Source organism: Sphaeramia orbicularis, chromosome 12 (genome assembly GCF_902148855.1).
Source record: "Sphaeramia orbicularis chromosome 12, fSphaOr1.1, whole genome shotgun sequence".
Taxonomy (NCBI): domain Eukaryota; kingdom Metazoa; phylum Chordata; class Actinopteri; order Kurtiformes; family Apogonidae; genus Sphaeramia; species Sphaeramia orbicularis.
In genome coordinates, this window is record NC_043968.1 from 8,080,390 (window position 1) to 8,099,506 (window position 19,117).

The window sequence follows — 19,117 nt, forward strand, 5'->3', positions numbered from 1 at the left end:
GTGTTCTGTTCTGTTCTATTCTTTTCTGTTCTTTTCTGTTCTGTTCTATTCTATTCTATTCTGTTCTATTCTTTTCTGTTCTGTTCTATTCTGTTCTATTCTATTCTTTTCTGTTCTGTTCTATTCTGTTCTTTTCTGTTCTGTTCTATTCTGTTCTGTTCTATTCTTTTTTGTTCTGTTCTATTGTGTTCTGTTCTATTCTATTCTGTTCTGTTCTATTCTGTTCTATTCTGTTCTGTTCTATTGTGTTCTGTTCTGTTCTGTTCTATTCTATTCTGTTCTGTTCTGTTCTGTTCTGTTCTGTTCTTACATAAAAACTGCAAAACAGGGTGTCTAAAACCAAGATAAAAATACAAAATCTGAGGAAAAAGGTACTCAAAACACGTGAAATATCTGTCCATGCAGTAAAATAATTTCACTTGTCAAGATTTTTTGAATTAAGACTGTTAAATCTAGAAATAAACATGTCTACACATGTACGAACACGTAAAATAAGAAATGAACTCTTAAAACAACAAATTATTTAAGACTTCTAAACTGTATGTAAGTATACAGATGCATGTCTAGGCTAACGCCCCTGTGATCATCCTATGTTGATTTGTTTTTCGTTTATTTGTTTTGATGATGTCTATGTCATCAACATTATGTGTATTTTTAAAATTTTTAACTTATAGTGAATGAGTGCTGTTCAGTGTTGGCTGTTTTCTGTCTCGTGTCCGTCACCTGCCTAGGGACTGCAGATGAAAAGTAGTTATTTTTACTAATTCTGGCATATTTACATGGGTGTATTTGTATACAACAATGTTCATAAATGTGCATGGTCCCTATTAAATAAACCAATAGAATAAATAAAGAAATCTATTTTTTTTTTTTTTTTTTAAATCTTGGAGTATCTACATGGTATACCTACTTATGTTTCAGTCCTCATTGCATATACCCACTTCTAAATCCCCTGATTCGCACCGTTCAGTATCTGAGCCAAATTACCCATGTTTCCCCTCAGATGATGAAGCCATGACCTGCCCTACTCTGCCTCTAATTGGCTAGTACTCGCTGCCTTCACTGATTAGATTGGTTAACTTTAGGCATGAGGACTGATGAGCCAATCAGAGGCAGAGTAAGGCGGGTCATGCTGAGGAAAATATTGCTAACTAACGCTGTCCACCTCTGGAACCTGATTGGATGTTTCAGGTGCCAGTGTCTCCCCGGTTGATTGACAGGTCACTGCATGTCTTGTTGAAAGATGCGTGAAATTTGGAAATTGGAACGATAAAGGCAGGATAACCGTCTTTTAAATGAGTGACACATAATGAGAGAACCTACTTTGATGGAATACATAATTCTGAGGTCAGTTTTAAGGTGGTTTCAGAATGAGTCACTGTTTTAAACTACTGGTCATGTGACTGCACATTTAGAGGAGAGATGTTGTCACCAATAGTTAAAATGTGTGAGTAGGCTAACATTATGAAAGGCTAATGCTATGAAAGGCTAATGTTATGAAAGGCTAATGCTATGAAAGGCTAATGTTATAAAAGGCTAACGTTATGAAAGGCTAAGGTTATGATAGGCAAATGCTATGAAAGACTAATTTTATGAAAGGCTAATGTTATGAAAGGCTAACATTATGATAGGTTAATGCTATGAAAGGCTAAGGTTATGAAAGGCTGATGTTATGATAGGCTAATGCTATGAATGACTAATGTTATGAAATGCTAATGTTATGAAAGGCTAATCTTATGAAAGGCTAATATTATGAAAGGATAATGTTATGAAAGGGTAACGTTATGATAGGCTAATGCTATGAAAGGCTAATGTTACGAAAGGCTAATGTTACGAAAGGCTAATGTTATGAAAGTCTAACATTATGATGGGTTAATGTTATGAAAGGCTGATGTTATGATAGGCTAATGCTATGAGTGACTAATGTTATGAAAGGCTAATGTTATGATAGGCTAATGCTATGAAAGGCTAACACTATGAAATTCTAATGTTATGAAAGGCTAACGTTATGATAGGCTAATGCTGTGAAAGGCTAAATCTATGAAAGGGTAATGTTATGAAAGGCTAACATTATGAAAGGCTAATGTTATGAAAGAGTAACGTAATGAAAGGCTAATGTTATGAAAGGCTAATGTTATGAAAGGGTAACGTAATGAAAGGCTAATGTTATGAAAGGGTAACGTTATGAAAGGCTAATGTTATGAAAGGGTAACGTTATGATAGGCTAATGCTTGGAAAGGCTATCATTATGAAAGGCTAATGCTATGAAAGGCTAATGTTATGATAGGCTAATGATATGAAAGGCTAACATTATGAAAGGGTAACGTTATGAAAGGCTAATGTTATGAAAGGGTAACAATGAAAGGCTAATGTTATGAAAGGGTAACAATGAAAGGCTAATGTTATGAAAGGGTAACGTTATGATAGGCTAATGCTAGGAAAGGCTATCATTATGAAAGGCTAATGTTATGAAAGGCTAACATTATGAAAGACTAATGTTATGAAAGGCTACTGGACTACTTAAAAAAAACAAGGGAAAAAAAAGGAAACATTTGAGGTTCTACCCACTTCTCCAGGGACCACTACACCACTGGTGAGAACCAAATAATTTGCAGCGATGGACTGGATCTGATTTGGTCAGGGATGTCCAACGTGGTTCATAGAGAGTAAAGAAGATATGGTGGATGTATATACAGTCATCTGAAAAAAATCCATGCTCAGACTCAGCACTAATTATAGGAATACTAGTGACGTCAACAGCTCGCTCCTGGATCTGTTTTTGACCGGAGTCCATCCACTCTGAGCCCAGAGGACCGTGTGGCTTCAGTGTCAAAGCAATGACACACATTTATTTTCTCACCAGTGCAAAATGCTCGTATTTGGGAAAATAGCCTGGAGCCCATTCACTACTCCACTTCTGGGCTCAGACATGACAGGAGTGTGATGAGATTCCACTCCAATGAGGGATTTGGAGAGAAATGCAGGCGCTGCACTTAAAGCTGCTGTACATGACAAATACTGGCACTTAGCATAGCACTCTACAGCACAGGTGTCAAACATGCACCCGGGGGCCAAAACCAGCCCGCCAAAGAGTCCAATCTGGCCCGTGGGATGAATTTACAAAGTGCAAAAATTCTACAGATTCATTTTAGTTCAGGTTCCACATACAGACCAAAATGATCTCAAGTAAAATATCCTATAAAAAAATAACGACTCCATATTTTCTTCTGGGTTTGATGTGAAAATAATATTACATTATGTCTATAAATAATAACAACTTCAAATGTTTGTCTTTGTTTTAGTGCAAAAAATAACATTAAATTATGAAAATATTTATATTTACAAACTATCCTGTAATAATAAAATGTGAATAACCTGAACAAAAATGAAAAACGTGAAATGTCTAAAGAAAATTCAGCACAGTTTGAACTATTTTCTGCCTGTTCCTCAGTGTTTAGTGTCTTTTTAGATCCGATCCGTACTGAACATGTAGAAATGACAAATTGAGGCAGAATATTTTTAATATTGCACTTATTTTTCTTAAGAAATCTCAGTTTTTTCAGGTTATTCACATCTTTTTTGTTTGGGTGGTTTATATAAGTAAGTTTTTTCATAATTTAATTGGGGTTTTTTTTGCACTAAAACAAAGACAAAAATTTGAAGTTGTCATTATTTATAGGTTAAAATATTACTATTATTATTTTTATTTTTATTTATTTATTTATCTATTTATTTATTCGTTTATTTATTATTGTTATTATTTTACCAGTCCGGCCCACTGGAGATCAAATCTGGCTAAATGTGGAACCTGAAAGAACATGAGTTTGACAGCCCTGCTCTACAGTGTTTTTAACATCATCAGAGAGATATTCTAAAGGAAGATATGGAATAGACTAATAAGGACTAATATGGAGGGTCTGTCCTCCATGTGTTATGGTCTGGGGTTGGTCAGATATAGGTTCAGCAAAAATGATGAAAATAAATTTTGTTACATTTTATTTATTTATTTTTTTTAGTTTAGTTTAGTTCGAATATGCAACAAAACAAAGTAATCTTACTTAGTCCTTTTTAGAAATAAGGAACAGATAGTTAGAAGTCATGAAAAAACATAAAACTTGGACATGTACATGAAAACAAAGAAAAGGAGTGGGAGGAAGTATAACACATTTAACAACCCCCCCCCCCCCCCCCCCCTCCACACAACAGTCTATCCTTTAGCTTCCTATCTGCATAATATAAGAAAAATCAAGTCCCTTGGATGTTTTTTTTTCTTACCTTTACTAATTTATTGATTTATTTATGTGCAGTTTTTAATATTTTATCATATATATGGGTTGTTTTTAGTTGGTGTTTTTAAATAATTTTTTCTGTGTTTTATGTCGTGCTTTGCATTTTCCAATTTTCCATAAGTTCCCGGATCCAGAAGAAGATCCTGATCAGCATGTGGACATTATGTTTGGGTCAACTCCCCATCAGGGCTGGACTGTAGAAATTTACACTGGATATCATTTATATTTACTGAGTTATTGCATCCATCCACTTCCTATCTCTTATAATGGGGACATTTTTCAAAGTGGCACCAAATCCAGAATCAGATCCGGATCCAAATAATTTCACTAACTTTTGTTGACATCATCATAAAGAAGCTGTATACCAAGTTTGAAGTCCATCGGAATTGTAGTTTCAGAGAAGAAGACGATTGAAATTTTTGTAACGGACGACAGACGACGACGACGGACACCGCATGACGACAGTAGCTTACGGCCTGTCGGCTGGTAAGATAAACAGTCTTGAATCAAGCAAAAAATAAATGAATCTTAAATTTAGCAAAAAATGTTGAATTAAGCAAAAATTCAAAAATTCCACAGTCTTGAACTGAATTAAGCAAAAAAAAATCTTCAACTAAGTAAAAAAAGTCTTGAATTAAGCAAAAAAAAAAAAAATCTTAAATTTAGGAAAAAATCTTGAATTATGCAAAAAGTAAAAAATTCCACAGTCTTGAATTAAGAAAAAAAAAAAAAAATAATAATAATTAGCTTGAATTAAGGAAAAAATGTTGACTTAAGCAAAAAAAAAATCTTCAATTAAGTAAAAAAAAGTCTTGAATTAAGCAAAAAAAAAAAATCTTAAATTTAGCAAAAAAATCTTTAATTAACAACTTCAAATTTCTGTCTTTGTTTTAGTGCAAAAAATACTGAATTATGAAAATATTTACATTTACAAACTATCCTGTAACAATAAAATGTGAATAACCTGAACAAACATGAACAACCTGAAATGTCTAAAGAAAATTCAGCACAATTTGAACTCTTTTCTGCCTGCTCCTCAGTGTTTAGTGTCTTTGTAGATCTGATCCATAATGCACATGGACAAATGAGAAGTTGAGGCAGAATATTGTTAAATTTGCACTTATTTTTCCTAAGAAATTTCAGTTTTTTCAGGTTATTCACATCTTTTTTGTCTGAATAGTTTATAAAAGTAAGTATTTACATAATTTAATGTTTTTTTCTTTACCCTAAAACAAAGACAAAAATTTGGAGTTGTCATTATTTATAGGTTATTATGCTATTATTTTACTGGTCCGGCCCACTGGAGATCAAATCAGGCTGAATGTGGAACCTGAAAGAAAATGAGTTTTAGATTTAGATGTTAATGTGTGCTAATGGGCTTAATACTATGATTTACATTCCTTTACATTTTCAAAAATTACCCCCAGTTCCGCATTTGATAATTTTTGGAATTTTCTTTTCTGGACGTCAGTAGGTAGGGGATTGTTGGATATTTGTCCAAATTTACAGACCCAGGTTTTCATGCATGAGTGAACAGGGGACAATTGTGCAATCCAAAACTGATAAAACTGGTTAAAACTGGTTTGTGCAAAGTAGCGGTGGGATTTAAATCCAATCAAAGGTCATGTGAGAGGTCAATGGGCATCCATCTTGTTTTCCACAAAATTACCAGGTTACAGCATTAACACTTTGGCCACCATGTCATGACCTTTGATTGGATCTAAATCCCACCGCTGCCCCTCGCTACTTCAATTGGTATAAAATGCAGTTTTTCATCTTTTCATGGTCATCAGATATGACCCATTTGGATGTTCAGAGGCTCCGTAGTTACTGTGGAAACACCGTCATCTTCTACAACATTGATTCATCAGTAAAACCCATGGAGTTGGATCAATGACAGTGGATGGACACATTTATTTTGTGTCCAGTTAACAATATATTTTGGAGAAAAAACTATCTTTGTCTTCAATTTTCTGTGTTTTGGATATAATAAGCCTGAGCCTTAATCTGAGTTTTAATAACCATCTACATCACAGGTGTCAAACATGCAGCCTGGGGGCCAAATCCAGCCCACCAAAGGGTCCAATCCGGCCTGCGGGATGAGTTTGTGAAATGTAAAAATTACACTGAATATATTAACAATCAATGGTGTCAAAATCATTTTAATTCAGGTTTCACATACAGACACATACAGTCCAATTAGGTTTCAAGTGGGTCAGAACCAGTAAAATATTATCAGAATAACCTATAAAATTTATAGGTTATTCTGATAATATTTTACTGGTTGTCATTATTTATAGTATAAATAATGACAACCCCAAATTTTCTCTTTGTTTTTTTGGTGTAAAAATGTAAAATTACATGAAAATGTTTACATTACCAAACTATACTTTTACAAAAAACCTGAACAAATATGAATAAACGGAAATGTCTTAAGAGAAGTTAATGCAATTTTACTAATATTCTGCCTGTTACTAAATGTTTTGTGCGATTGTAACGCACATGTGTAAATGATAAACTGATAAACTGAGGCAGAATATTGGTAAAATTGCTCTTGTTTTTCTTAAGACAATTGAAGTTGTTCATGCTATTCAGATTTTTAAGGAAACTTTGTAGATGTAAACCTGATCATAATATAATTTTACTTTTTCCACTGTTATTATTTCACTGGTTCGGCCCACTGGAGATCATATTGGGCTGAATGTGGAACTGAACTAAAATGAGTTTGACTCCCCTGATCTACATGATCATTCATTCATTCATTCATTTTCTGAACCCGCTTTATTCTCACTAGGGTCACGGGGGTCGCTTGGAGCCTATCCCAGCTACATAGGGGCGAAGGCGGGGTACACCCTGGACAAGTCGCCAGTTCATCGCAGGGCTGAACATATAGAGACAAACAATCACTCTCACATTCACACCTATGGGCAATTTAGATTAACCAATTAACCTATTAGTGCATGTTTTTGGATTGTGGAAGGAAGCCGGAGTACCCGGAGAGAACCCACGCAGACACGGGGAGAACATGCAAACTCCACACAGAAAGGTATCTACATGATCAGTGAATTAAATATAGGAAAATACCTGATTTTCACTTTAAAAATGCTAAATACAAGATATAACATTAAAGTAAATGGAGATTAATCACTTGAGAAAGGTTAGAAATAGAGAAAAATTAATTTGAGAACTGCCACAAAAACAGCACTGGCTCTTTATGGGTTAAATTTGTAACTTGTCATCGCTGTTTTACTCAATAACAGACTAAAGCCTCTGCGTCTGCTGTGTCCAATTATATCTGAAGGTCTACGATGTCCCCAGTTTAAAGTCCAACATCCTATGGTTCATCTGTGTGTTTGCAGCTTGTTGTGGTTTTGCATTATGTGAACATATACAGTATACCTCTAAACCTAAGGTCATCTGGAAAGATTTTTCTGTTGCATAGAAACATTTTCAGGACTAAATAGAAAGTATGTCAGCTCAGATATACAGGGAGTCCATAAACTCTCTTTTCAATATAACAAATGTAGGTGCTTTTACCTGAGGCCATGTCCTAGTTTTATCTGAGCTGCATGTTTATTATGCTGTCAGTGTGCACTACTTTTGTGGCAGTTCCAAAATAGTTCATTTTTTTCTCTATATTTGTTTTTGATTTATCACCATTTCTTCTAATATTATCCTCTGCATTTTGTGTTTTTTCAGTGAACATCAGGAATTTTCCTATATTTAATTCACTGATCGTGTAGATTTTCATAAAAGCTCAGAGTGAAGTTGAGGGTTATTATATCAGAAACAGAGAAAACCGAAGAAAAAGTGACTTTTTCAGTCAAATATATCATTAACTGAACATAAAATAAGTGTCTCCATCCACTGTCATTGATCCAACTCCACTGGTTTTACTGGTGAATCAATGTTGTAGAACAGGGGTGTCAAACTCATTTTAGTTCAGGGGCCACATCCTCCCAATATGATCTGAAGTGGGCCGGACCAGTGAATTAATAGCATAATAATATATAAATAATACCAACTCCAAACAGTTTAATGTGTTTTATAATGAAAAAAGTAAAATTACATTATGGAAATGTTTACATCTATAAACTGTCCTTTTAAAAATGTGAATAACATGAACAACCATGAAAAAAACTTAAATTTATTATGAAAAATAAGAGCAATTTTAACTGTATTCTGCCTCTTCTTATCATTTGTAAATGTGCATTGCAACTTACAGATCACAATGGATCTGCAAATTTACAAAATATTTCAGTAACTGGCAGAAAATTAGTAAAATTATACTTACTTCTCTTAACATATTTCTAGTTTTTCATATTTTTTTGTGAAAGGCTAGTTTGTAAATTTACACATTTTCATGTAATTTCACCTTTTTTACACTAAAACAGAGGAAAAATTTGGAATTGTCATTATTTGTAGGTTATAAGTATTTTACTGATCTGACCCACTTCAGACTAAAGTAGGGCTTTATATGGGCCCTAAAGTAAAACAACTGACTGTTAAAGTCTTCAGTGTATTATATTATATTATTGTATTATTGTGGACAGGGAACGATGATCTCCTCACATTGTCATCAAACATGTTTGTGTCATCACAGTAACACAATTTGGATGATTTGAGTAAAACTGTGGCCGTTAGACTGACTCCACAAACCACCCCCCCCATGGAGGTTACAACACCTGGACAAAATCCTATCTGTCTGTCTGTCTGTCTGTCTGTCTATCTATCTATCTATCTATCTATCTATCTATCTATCTATCTATCTATCTATCTATCTATCTATCTATCTATCTATCTATCTATCTATCTATCTATCTATCTATCTATCTATCTATCTATCTATCTATCTATCTATCTATCTATCTATCTATCTATCTATCTATCTATCTATCTATCTATCTAAATAGCAACAACAATAACACAGAAGTAGATGTAACAAGTGGTTGCAGGCACAACAAACCCCATCCCTCACATGTATTGCCGCTTCTTTTGGCATCGATCCAGCTGATCTATCTATCTTCATGACCTTTATTGAAGCGACATCAAATGACAAAGACATTATGTACCCTATTATACAACATTTACATTACATCATCATAATGTGTGTGTGTGTGTGTGTGTGGGGGGGGGGGGGGTTAAGATATATGACATGTAATATACAAAAGAAACAAAATGTCAGTCAGTAATAAAAATCAATGTCCTGTCCTGGTTGTGTAAATGTTCTGTGTGTGGTGGAGTGTGTAAGATGTGTATGTGGTGTGAGTGTTGTGATGTGGGCTTCTGAATTAAATAAATAAATAAATAAAGATAAAAATAAAATAAGTAAATAAATCAACCCTGTCTATTTGTAAAGCAGTGACATGTTTTGGTCTCCACCTGTGTTGTGTGTGCAGGACTTGGTGGAGCTTGTGGCTACTTGGTGGGTGCCATGGACTGGGGTCACTCGTTGCTGGGTCAGCTGCTGGGCTCTGAGTACCAGGTCATCTACTTCTTCTCAGCGCTCACCTGGGGTATCTTCCTCACCGTACACCTCTTCAGTATTCCAGAAACACCGCTGGTCAAAGACACATCCTGCACTGATTCTGCACCTCCCAGCGCCCTCCGGCTACTGGGCTCCAACAGTAACGGTTATGGGACTCTGGGGAAGGAATCCACCGCCCCGGGGGTCTCATCATCAGTTTCAGATCTTAGGCCGAGGTCTTTCTCTGCCCTGGGGGAAGCAAACTCAGTAACCTCCAGTGCAAAGCAGCCAAATAAGGAGGTACAGTACGAGCTTTAATACTCTCTCAGCATTGAATTCTCAGATATTTCATGAGTTTTTTCACTGACTCATCCTGCTCAGGGTCATGCACAGGCTTGATCTGTGCTTTTAAAAGAGCTATATATATATATATATATATATATATATATATATATATATATATATATATATATATATATATATATATATATATATATATACATATATATATATATATATATATATATATATATATATATATATATATATATATATATAATGTTTTTGCAGAGAAACATTTTCAGGACTAAATACACACACTGTAAAAAATGATTTTGGGGGTGGGTAAATACAAACTATGGACATCAGTTCCATTTTAATCAACCGTAATAACGGCCAGTAAAATCCATTCTGACTGGTTCAATTCTACAGACACGACCTATTTGTTAACAGTAACAATTGCTACTTAAAATAATATAATAAAGTCTACCCCATAATATTGTGACGTGTTGGAGGGGCAGCTGGGGGCAGTTTCCCAGCATGCATTAGGACAAACTAGTCGGAACAGTTTTTGTGTGTTTGACAGTGTTCTGAGTTGATAAGAAGTATTGTTCTTTTTATATATTTGCACAGTTATAGTGTGTTTGACACTTTTTGTTGATTTTTTTGTTGAATGAATATTTCTATTGAGTTGCATATTCTTGCACCATAAGGTAAGTTGCTCCTTTGTTTCATGATGCTCTGGAATGGTGTTGTAGACTGTGGTGGTTAAAATATATTTCCAGAGTGAAGTGATCATTTATGGTTTTTCACATATTTGCCAGGGTTAGAGGTTCAGTGCTGAATACTTCCTGTCTTTGTCAGTCTTTTAACCCTCATGGGTCTGAGCCTATTATGGCTGCCTTTGAGTACTTTTTTATATATTTATTTTATTTCGAACATGCAAAAAAAAAAAAAAAAAAACCCAAAACAAAATAAAAACAGAATAGAACATTCAAATGGACAGAATCTATCTTCAGCACTTACAAGTCTCAATTCTGCATAGTCGAAAAGGAGTAGGAAGACGTATAAACTTATTTAATCCAGTCCCTCAGTGCTTTTACACCTTTATCACTAACTTGATACAAGAGTCAAACAATACTATTTTCCTAATTTTAACATCATTTCAGGTTGTTCATATTTGTTCATAATAATATAAAGCCAGAAACCTAATTATTTACCAGTAAGTATCAGTCATATTATGGCATAGTGTATAGATATGATTAGACGAGGAAGGTTATTATTGTTATTAATTATATAAGGAGAAGGGGTGGAGTTTATAAGTTGTACTTCTTCTCACTCCTTTTCGAATATGTATTATATGTCTTATGTTTAAGTGTTTTGTTTATTTATTTTCTTCTGTTTGACATTCATGTTTGAAATAAATACATCAGTCAATCAATCAATCAATCAAAATTCACATTTTTGTGTTCCAGGATAGTTTGTAAATGGAAATATTTTCATAATTTAATGTTATTTTTGCACTAAAACAAAGAAAAAAAATTAAGTTGTTAATTCTAGATTTTTTTTTTTGCTTAATTCAAGATTTTTTTTTACATAACTGAAGATTTTTTTTTTTACTTAACTGAAGATTTTTTTTTTTTTAGCTTAATTGAAGATTTTTTTTTTTACTTAATTGAAGAATTTTTTTTTTTGGCTTAATTGAAGATTTTTTTTTTTTTTGCTTAATTCAAGATTTTTTAACTTAATTGAAGATTTTTTTGGCTTAATTCAAGATTTTTTGCTAAATTTGAGATTTTTTTTGGCATAATTGAAGATTTTTTTACTTAACTGAAGATTTTTTTAGGCTTAATTCAAGATTTTTTTTTACTTAATTGCAGATTTTTTTTGCTTAATTGAAGATTTTTTGCTAAATTTGAGATTTTTTTTGGCTTAATTGAAGTTTTTTTTTTTTACTTAATTGAAGATTTTTTTTTTTTTGCTTAACTGAAGATTTTTTTTGGCTTAATTCAACATTTTTTTCCTTAATTCAAGCTAATTTTTTTTTTTTTCTGAATTCAATTCAAGACTGGAATTTTTGCGCTTGGCAAAAACATCCCAGGGGCCGAACTGGACCCTTTGGTGGGCCGCATTTGGCCCCTGGGCCGCATGTTTGACACCCCTGCTCTACAGTATTTTGAATGGAATTGCAGGACCAGTTTGGGCCACAATCCTACATACAACTACTTTAATGTTTGCGGAAATGACCAAAAATAGTCACTTACCTGATAAAGGGTTCACTGTCAAAGCCTGAAATTAGACGTAAATAAGAATGATCCTCAACATGTTCATGGTCTTATTTTAATTGTTTCCATTTGGTTCTATCTGCTGGAGCAGTCTCTTTTTTTTTTTTCTTTCAATTATAATGGGCCACTAAAATGTGCTTAGAGCAAAGCCTCGTCGAAGTCCCACACATTTTTGAACTACAATGAAATCTAATTAGTTGTTTCAAAGAATACAGAGTCTGATTTTTTTATTTTTTATTTTTTATTTCAGTTCCCTTTTTTCCCATCTTCCATCATTACCTGTCTGTCTTTAAGCCTTTAACATGTCTCCTTGAAGTCTTTCTGCTGAATCTTTTTTTTTTTTTTTTTAATCTTAATGATGGTCTTTAAAAAGGACCCATGTTTTTGAAGCTATTGAACTACTGACAGTCATGCCCTGAGCAGCAAAAAAGAAAAAAAAAAGCAGTAGAGTAATAAGTGCAGTGATAGGAGAAGCTGTTTTATTTGGAGCCTGACCCATGTTTGAGCTTCTTGCTTTGATTATGCATCTTGGTTATATTTCTGTCTGCAGGCCCAGAAAAGGATGACGTTCAGGTCGCTGATGAAAGCTATCATCAACATGCCAAACCACTACCGCTACCTTTGTGTCAGTCATCTGCTGGGGTGGACAGCTTTCCTCTGCAACATGCTCTTCTTCACCGATTTTATGGGACAGGTAATTCTAGTTCTGTGTCTACAGTATTTGGAGACAAAAACAAAAGGACCACAAAATGAAGGACATAATGTAAAGTCAGATTATATGTGTGCTGCTTTAAAATCCAGGGATGGGCAAAAAAAAAAAAAAATTAAATTAAAAAAAAAAAAAAGTACAGTATGTATCAATTATTTTCTTCAATTTGATATGATTAAATGATTTTTTTAATAAGTGAAAAAAATTGTAAAAAAAAAATAAAAAAAAAAAATACAACAAATATGTCTGAAAATGACAAATAATTGGTCCTTTATTCCAGAACTACATGAAAAAACAACCACAAAAAGTATACCAGTAAAAGGACCAAGGTTCTAATGGTTTTGGATTTTTCATTATAGTTTAGTTTTATTTAGTTTTGACTTTTTTTTTTTCTCTAATTCAGTTAGTTTTAATTAGTTTTTAGAGCAGGTTTGATAGTTTTTATTAGTTTTCATTTTTTTTTCTAAATGCTTAGTTTTAGTTTAGTTTTAGTTTTTTATATCTTTTCTCTTCTTCTCTGTCGTCGTATTCAAATAAATCCCAGACAGGACTCTGCTGCTTTCTCCCAACTTTAGTCTCCATGTTTCCAGGTAGAGTGGGGACCAGAAGACGACTGGAAACCACAAGTGAACACAAGTGTCGGACCCTTAAATATCATATGGTGCTGCTAGCTAAAATTGCTAGAGCAAAATAAATTGCTTTCATATCAATCCCACATTGACAAAGACGAAAACTAAGGGAATTTTATGCATAATTTTTATATATTTTAGTTAGTTTTATAAGCACACAATACAGTTTCAGTTAGTTATTGTTTTTTTCTTTTAATTATAGTTTTTATTTATTTCAGTTTACAAAAATGTTTTTTCAATTCTAGTTTTCGTCATTTCGTTAGTTTTTGTTAACGATAATAACCTTGAAAAGGACACACAAAAAAAGCTCTATATAGAAATAAGAACAACATATATATATATATATGTACACACACACACACACACACACACACACACACACACACACACACACACACAGTTGCACTTGACCCCGGTCACCCCTTGAATCCATATTTCATACTGCTTCCTTCTGGTCAGTGCTACAGGTCAATGAAGTGGAAAAAAAAAAGTTAAATTCAGCAGAAGTTTCATTCCAAATCCAATAACAGAACTGAACAAATCATTAAAGAGACTCTAATGTGTTAGTATATGGTGGGTATATGCAGGGGAGCCATCATCACTTGAAAAGTAAATGTTATGGACCCTTTCATGAAATTAAGTCTCTTATTGATCTTAACATTCTTTCTACTTTCGACTCCCAGCTTCTGTGCATCTCTTACACAGTGGATCTTACATGAAATTTTCACAGCTTCTACCCTGTATCCACTGGACCCCCTCCTCTTCTCTATGGACCCCCCCACAAACACTGGGCCCCATGAATTTGTCATGTTTACCCCCCTCCCCCCATCAGTGCCCCAGGGTTTATATGGTGTCAATATTGCTGTTTTTGGCTTTTTGTTATGTCATATGTTTTTTGTGAGGACAAATAAACTATCTATCTATCTATCTATCTATCTATCTATCTATCTATCTATCTATCTATCTATCTATCTATCTATCTATCTATCTATCTATCTATCTATCTATCTATCTATCTATCTATCTATCTATCGTTCTATCTATCTATCGTTCTATCTATCGTTCTATCTATCTATCGTTCTATCTATCTATCTATCTATCTATCTATCTATCTATCTATCTATCTATCTATCTATCTATCTATCTATCGTTCTATCTATCTATCTATCTATCTATCTATCTATCTATCTATCTATCTATCTATCTATCTATCTATCTATCTATCTATCTATCTATCTATCTATCTATCTATCGTCTATCTATCTATCGTTCTATCTATCTATCTATCTATCTATCTATCTATCTATCTATCTATCTATCTATCTATCTATCTATCTATCTATCGTTCTATCGTTCTATCGTTCTATCGTTCTATCGTTCTATCTATCTATCTATCGTTCTATCGTTCTATCGTTCTATCGTTCTATCTATCGTTCTATCTATCTATCGTTCTATCTATCGTTCTATCTATCTATCGTTCTATCTATCTATCGATCTATCTATCGTTCTATCTATCTATCGTTCTATCTATTGTTCTATCTATCGTTCTATCTATCTATCTATCTATCTATCTATCTATCTATCTATCTATCTATCTGTCATTCTATCTATCTATCGTTCTGTCTATCTATCGTTCTATCTATCTATCGTTCTATCTATCGTTCTATCGATCTATCTATCGTTCTATCTATCGTTCTATCTATCGTTCTATCTATCGTTCTATCTATCTATCTATCTATCTATCTATCTATCTATCTATCTATCTATCTATCTATCTATCTATCTATCTATCGTTCTATCGTTCTATCGTTCTATCTATCTATCTATCTATCTATCTATCTATCTATCTATCTATCGTTCTATCTATCGTTCTATCTATCTATCGTTCTATCTATCGTTCTATCTATCGTTCTATCTATCTATCGTTCTATCTATCTATCGTTCTATCTATCGTTCTATCTATCTATCGTTCTATCGTTCTGTCTATCTATCTATCTATCGTTCTATCGTTCTATCGTTCTATCTGTCGTTCTATCTATCTATCTATCTATCTATCTATCTATCTATCTATCTATCTATCTATCTATCTATCTATCTATCTATCTATCTATCTATCTATCTATCTATCTATCGTTCTATCGTTCTATCTATCGTTCTATCTATCGTTCTATCTATCTATCGTTCTATCTATCTATCTATCTATCGTTCTATCTATCTATCTATCTATCTATCTATCTATCTATCTATCGTTCTATCGTTCTATCTATCTATCGTTCTATCTATCTATCGTTCTATCTATCGTTCTATCTATCTATCTATCTATCTATCTATCTATCTATCTATCTATCTATCTATCTATCTATCTATCTATCGTTCTATCGTTCTATCGTTCTATCGTTCTATCTATCTATCTATCTATCTATCTATCGTTCTATCGTTCTATCGTTCTATCTATCGTTCTATCTATCTATCGTTCTATCTATCGTTCTATCTATCTATCGTTCTATCTATCTATCGATCTATCTATCTATCGATCTATCTATCGTTCTATCTATCTATCGTTCTATCTATTGTTCTATCTATCATTCTATCTATCTATCTATCTATCTATCTATCTATCTATCTATCTATCTATCTATCTGTCGTTCTATCTATCTATCGTTCTGTCTATCTATCGTTCTATCTATCTATCGTTCTATCTATCGTTCTATCTATCTATCTATCGTTCTATCTATCGTTCTATCTATCGTTCTATCTATCTATCTATCTATCTATCTATCTATCTATCTATCTATCTATCTATCTATCTATCTATCTATCTATCTATCGTTCTATCGTTCTATCGTTCTATCGTTCTATCTATCTATCTATCTATCTATCTATCTATCTATCTATCTATCTATCGTTCTATCTATCTATCGTTCTATCTATCGTTCTATCTATCGTTCTATCTATCTATCGTTCTATCTATCTATCGTTCTATCTATCGTTCTATCTATCTATCGTTCTATCGTTCTGTCTATCTATCTATCTATCGTTCTATCGTTCTATCGTTCTATCTGTCGTTCTATCTATCTATCTATCTATCTATCTATCTATCTATCTATCTATCTATCTATCTATCTATCTATCTATCTATCTATCTATCTATCGTTCTATCTATCGTTCTATCTATCGTTCTATCTATCGTTCTATCTATCTATCTATCTATCTATCTATCTATCTATCTATCTATCTATCGTTCTATCGTTCTATCGTTCTATCTATCTATCGTTCTATCTATCTATCTATCTATCTATCTATCTATCTATCTATCTATCTATCTATCTATCTATCGTTCTATCTATCGTTCTATCGTTCTATCGTTCTATCGTTCTATCGTTCTATCTATCTATCTATCTATCTATCTATCTATCTATCTATCTATCTATCTATCTATCTATCTATCTATCTATCTATCTATCTATCTATCTATCGTTCTATCGTTCTATCGTTCTATCTATCGTTCTATCTATCTATCGTTCTATCTATCGTTCTATCTATCTATCGTTCTATCTATCTATCGATCTATCTATCTATCGATCTATCTATCGTTCTATCTATCTATCGTTCTATCTATTGTTCTATCTATCGTTCTATCTATCTATCTATCTATCTATCTATCTATCTATCTATCTATCTATCTATCTATCTATCTATCTATCTGTCGTTCTATCTATCTATCGTTCTGTCTATCTATCGTTCTATCTATCTATCGTTCTATCTATCGTTCTATCTATCTATCTATCTATCTATCTATCTATCTATCTATCTATCTATCTATCTATCTATCTATCGTTCTATCGTTCTATCGTTCTATCTATCTATCTATCTATCTATCTATCTATCTATCTATCTATCTATCTATCTATCTATCGTTCTATCTATCTATCGTTCTATCTATCGTTCTATCTATCGTTCTATCTATCTATCGTTCTATCTATCTATCGTTCTATCTATCGTTCTATCTATCTATCGTTCTATCGTTCTGTCTATCTATCTATCTATCGTTCTATCGTTCTATCGTTCTATCTGTCGTTCTATCTATCTATCTATCTATCTATCTATCTATCTATCTATCTATCTATCTATCTATCTATCTATCTATCTATCTATCTATCTATCTATCTATCTATCTATCTATCTATCGTTCTATCGTTCTATCTATCGTTCTATCGTTCTATCTATCGTTCTATCATTCTTTCTATCATTCTATCTATCTATCTAAATAACAACAACAATAACATATAAGTATATGTCACAAGTGGTTCCAGGCACAACAAACCCCGCCCCTCACACATTGTTGCTTATTCTGGCATCAATCCAGCTGATGTCATCATGTTTACGCATGTGCTGATGTCAGCATATCTATTGCCTCTATATATGTGGCAAGTTTGAGGTATATTGAAACAAAATTGAAGTTTTTATTAACATTTGAAATTTCTCTAATTATAAGTAAATGGGAGAAGAAAAAAGAATTTACAAATTCATTAAAAAAAATTTAACTTTGACCTACTTTTCCCCAAATGTAGTCAGATCTATTCTGGGTCACTGGTAATCTATGAACCTAATTTGGTAAGAATTCAACCAATAGTTTTGCTGCTAACAAACAAACCAAAAACAGTACCCCTTGCCTCCCCTTCGGAGGGCGGGGTAAATTAATTTAATTTTCAAAATGTGATAGAATTTCCAAACATCATTTTATTGTTTTGTCTGTTCCACCTGTTCTCAAACTGATGTCCGTTCTGGTCCAGACTCTGCTGACAACGCCAAGCAACGGAATCGCACACATCACCAAACAGTTCCACTGGTATTTGTGTTCATTCACGTTCAGTGGCTGCTCTCAGTTCAGCGACTGCTCTCAGTTCAGCGACTGTTTCAGGTCTCATAGTGTAGACTTTGTCTTTTAGGAATCCCATTAAAAAAAGTCTAGTGGTGTGAGGTCTGGTGAACGTGGAGGGTATTCAACGAAACCCCTCTGTCCAATCCACCTGTTTGGGAAGTTCAGCAGACACTTAATTTCTGCTCAGTTAATGATACATTTTGTTGAAAAAGTCACATTTTCTTCATTTTTCTCTGTTTCTGATATTATGACAATTAACTGTAATCTGAGTTTTTATGAAATTCTACATGATTAGTGAATTAAATATGGGAAAACACCAGATTTTTATTGAAGAAACACAAAATACAGAGGATAATGTTATAATAAATGGTGATAAAATGCTTAAGAAAGGTTAAAGAAAGAGACAAATTCATTTGGGAACTGTTGGAAAAGTCACACTGGGTCTTTATGGGTTAAAGCAGGGGTGGGCAATTAATTTTCTTATGAGGCCACATGAGAAAGTTTGACAGTTGTTAAGGACCGGATCAATACACTTGCAGCAAAACCAGCTCTACATTAACTTTACATGAAAAACAAT

General features: G+C 33.2%; 1 protein-coding gene across 1 annotated transcript in view; it reads left to right on the top strand.

Annotated features, from left to right (window-relative positions):
* Window positions 1-19,117, top strand: part of slc45a2 (solute carrier family 45 member 2) — a 57,461-nt gene that overhangs the window by 18,373 nt on the left and 19,971 nt on the right. Inside the window, exons 3-4 of the mRNA XM_030148270.1 lie at window positions 9,689-10,056; window positions 12,871-13,014. Coding sequence (XP_030004130.1) covers window positions 9,689-10,056; window positions 12,871-13,014 — 512 coding nt within the window. The remainder of the gene's footprint in view (window positions 1-9,688; window positions 10,057-12,870; window positions 13,015-19,117) is intronic.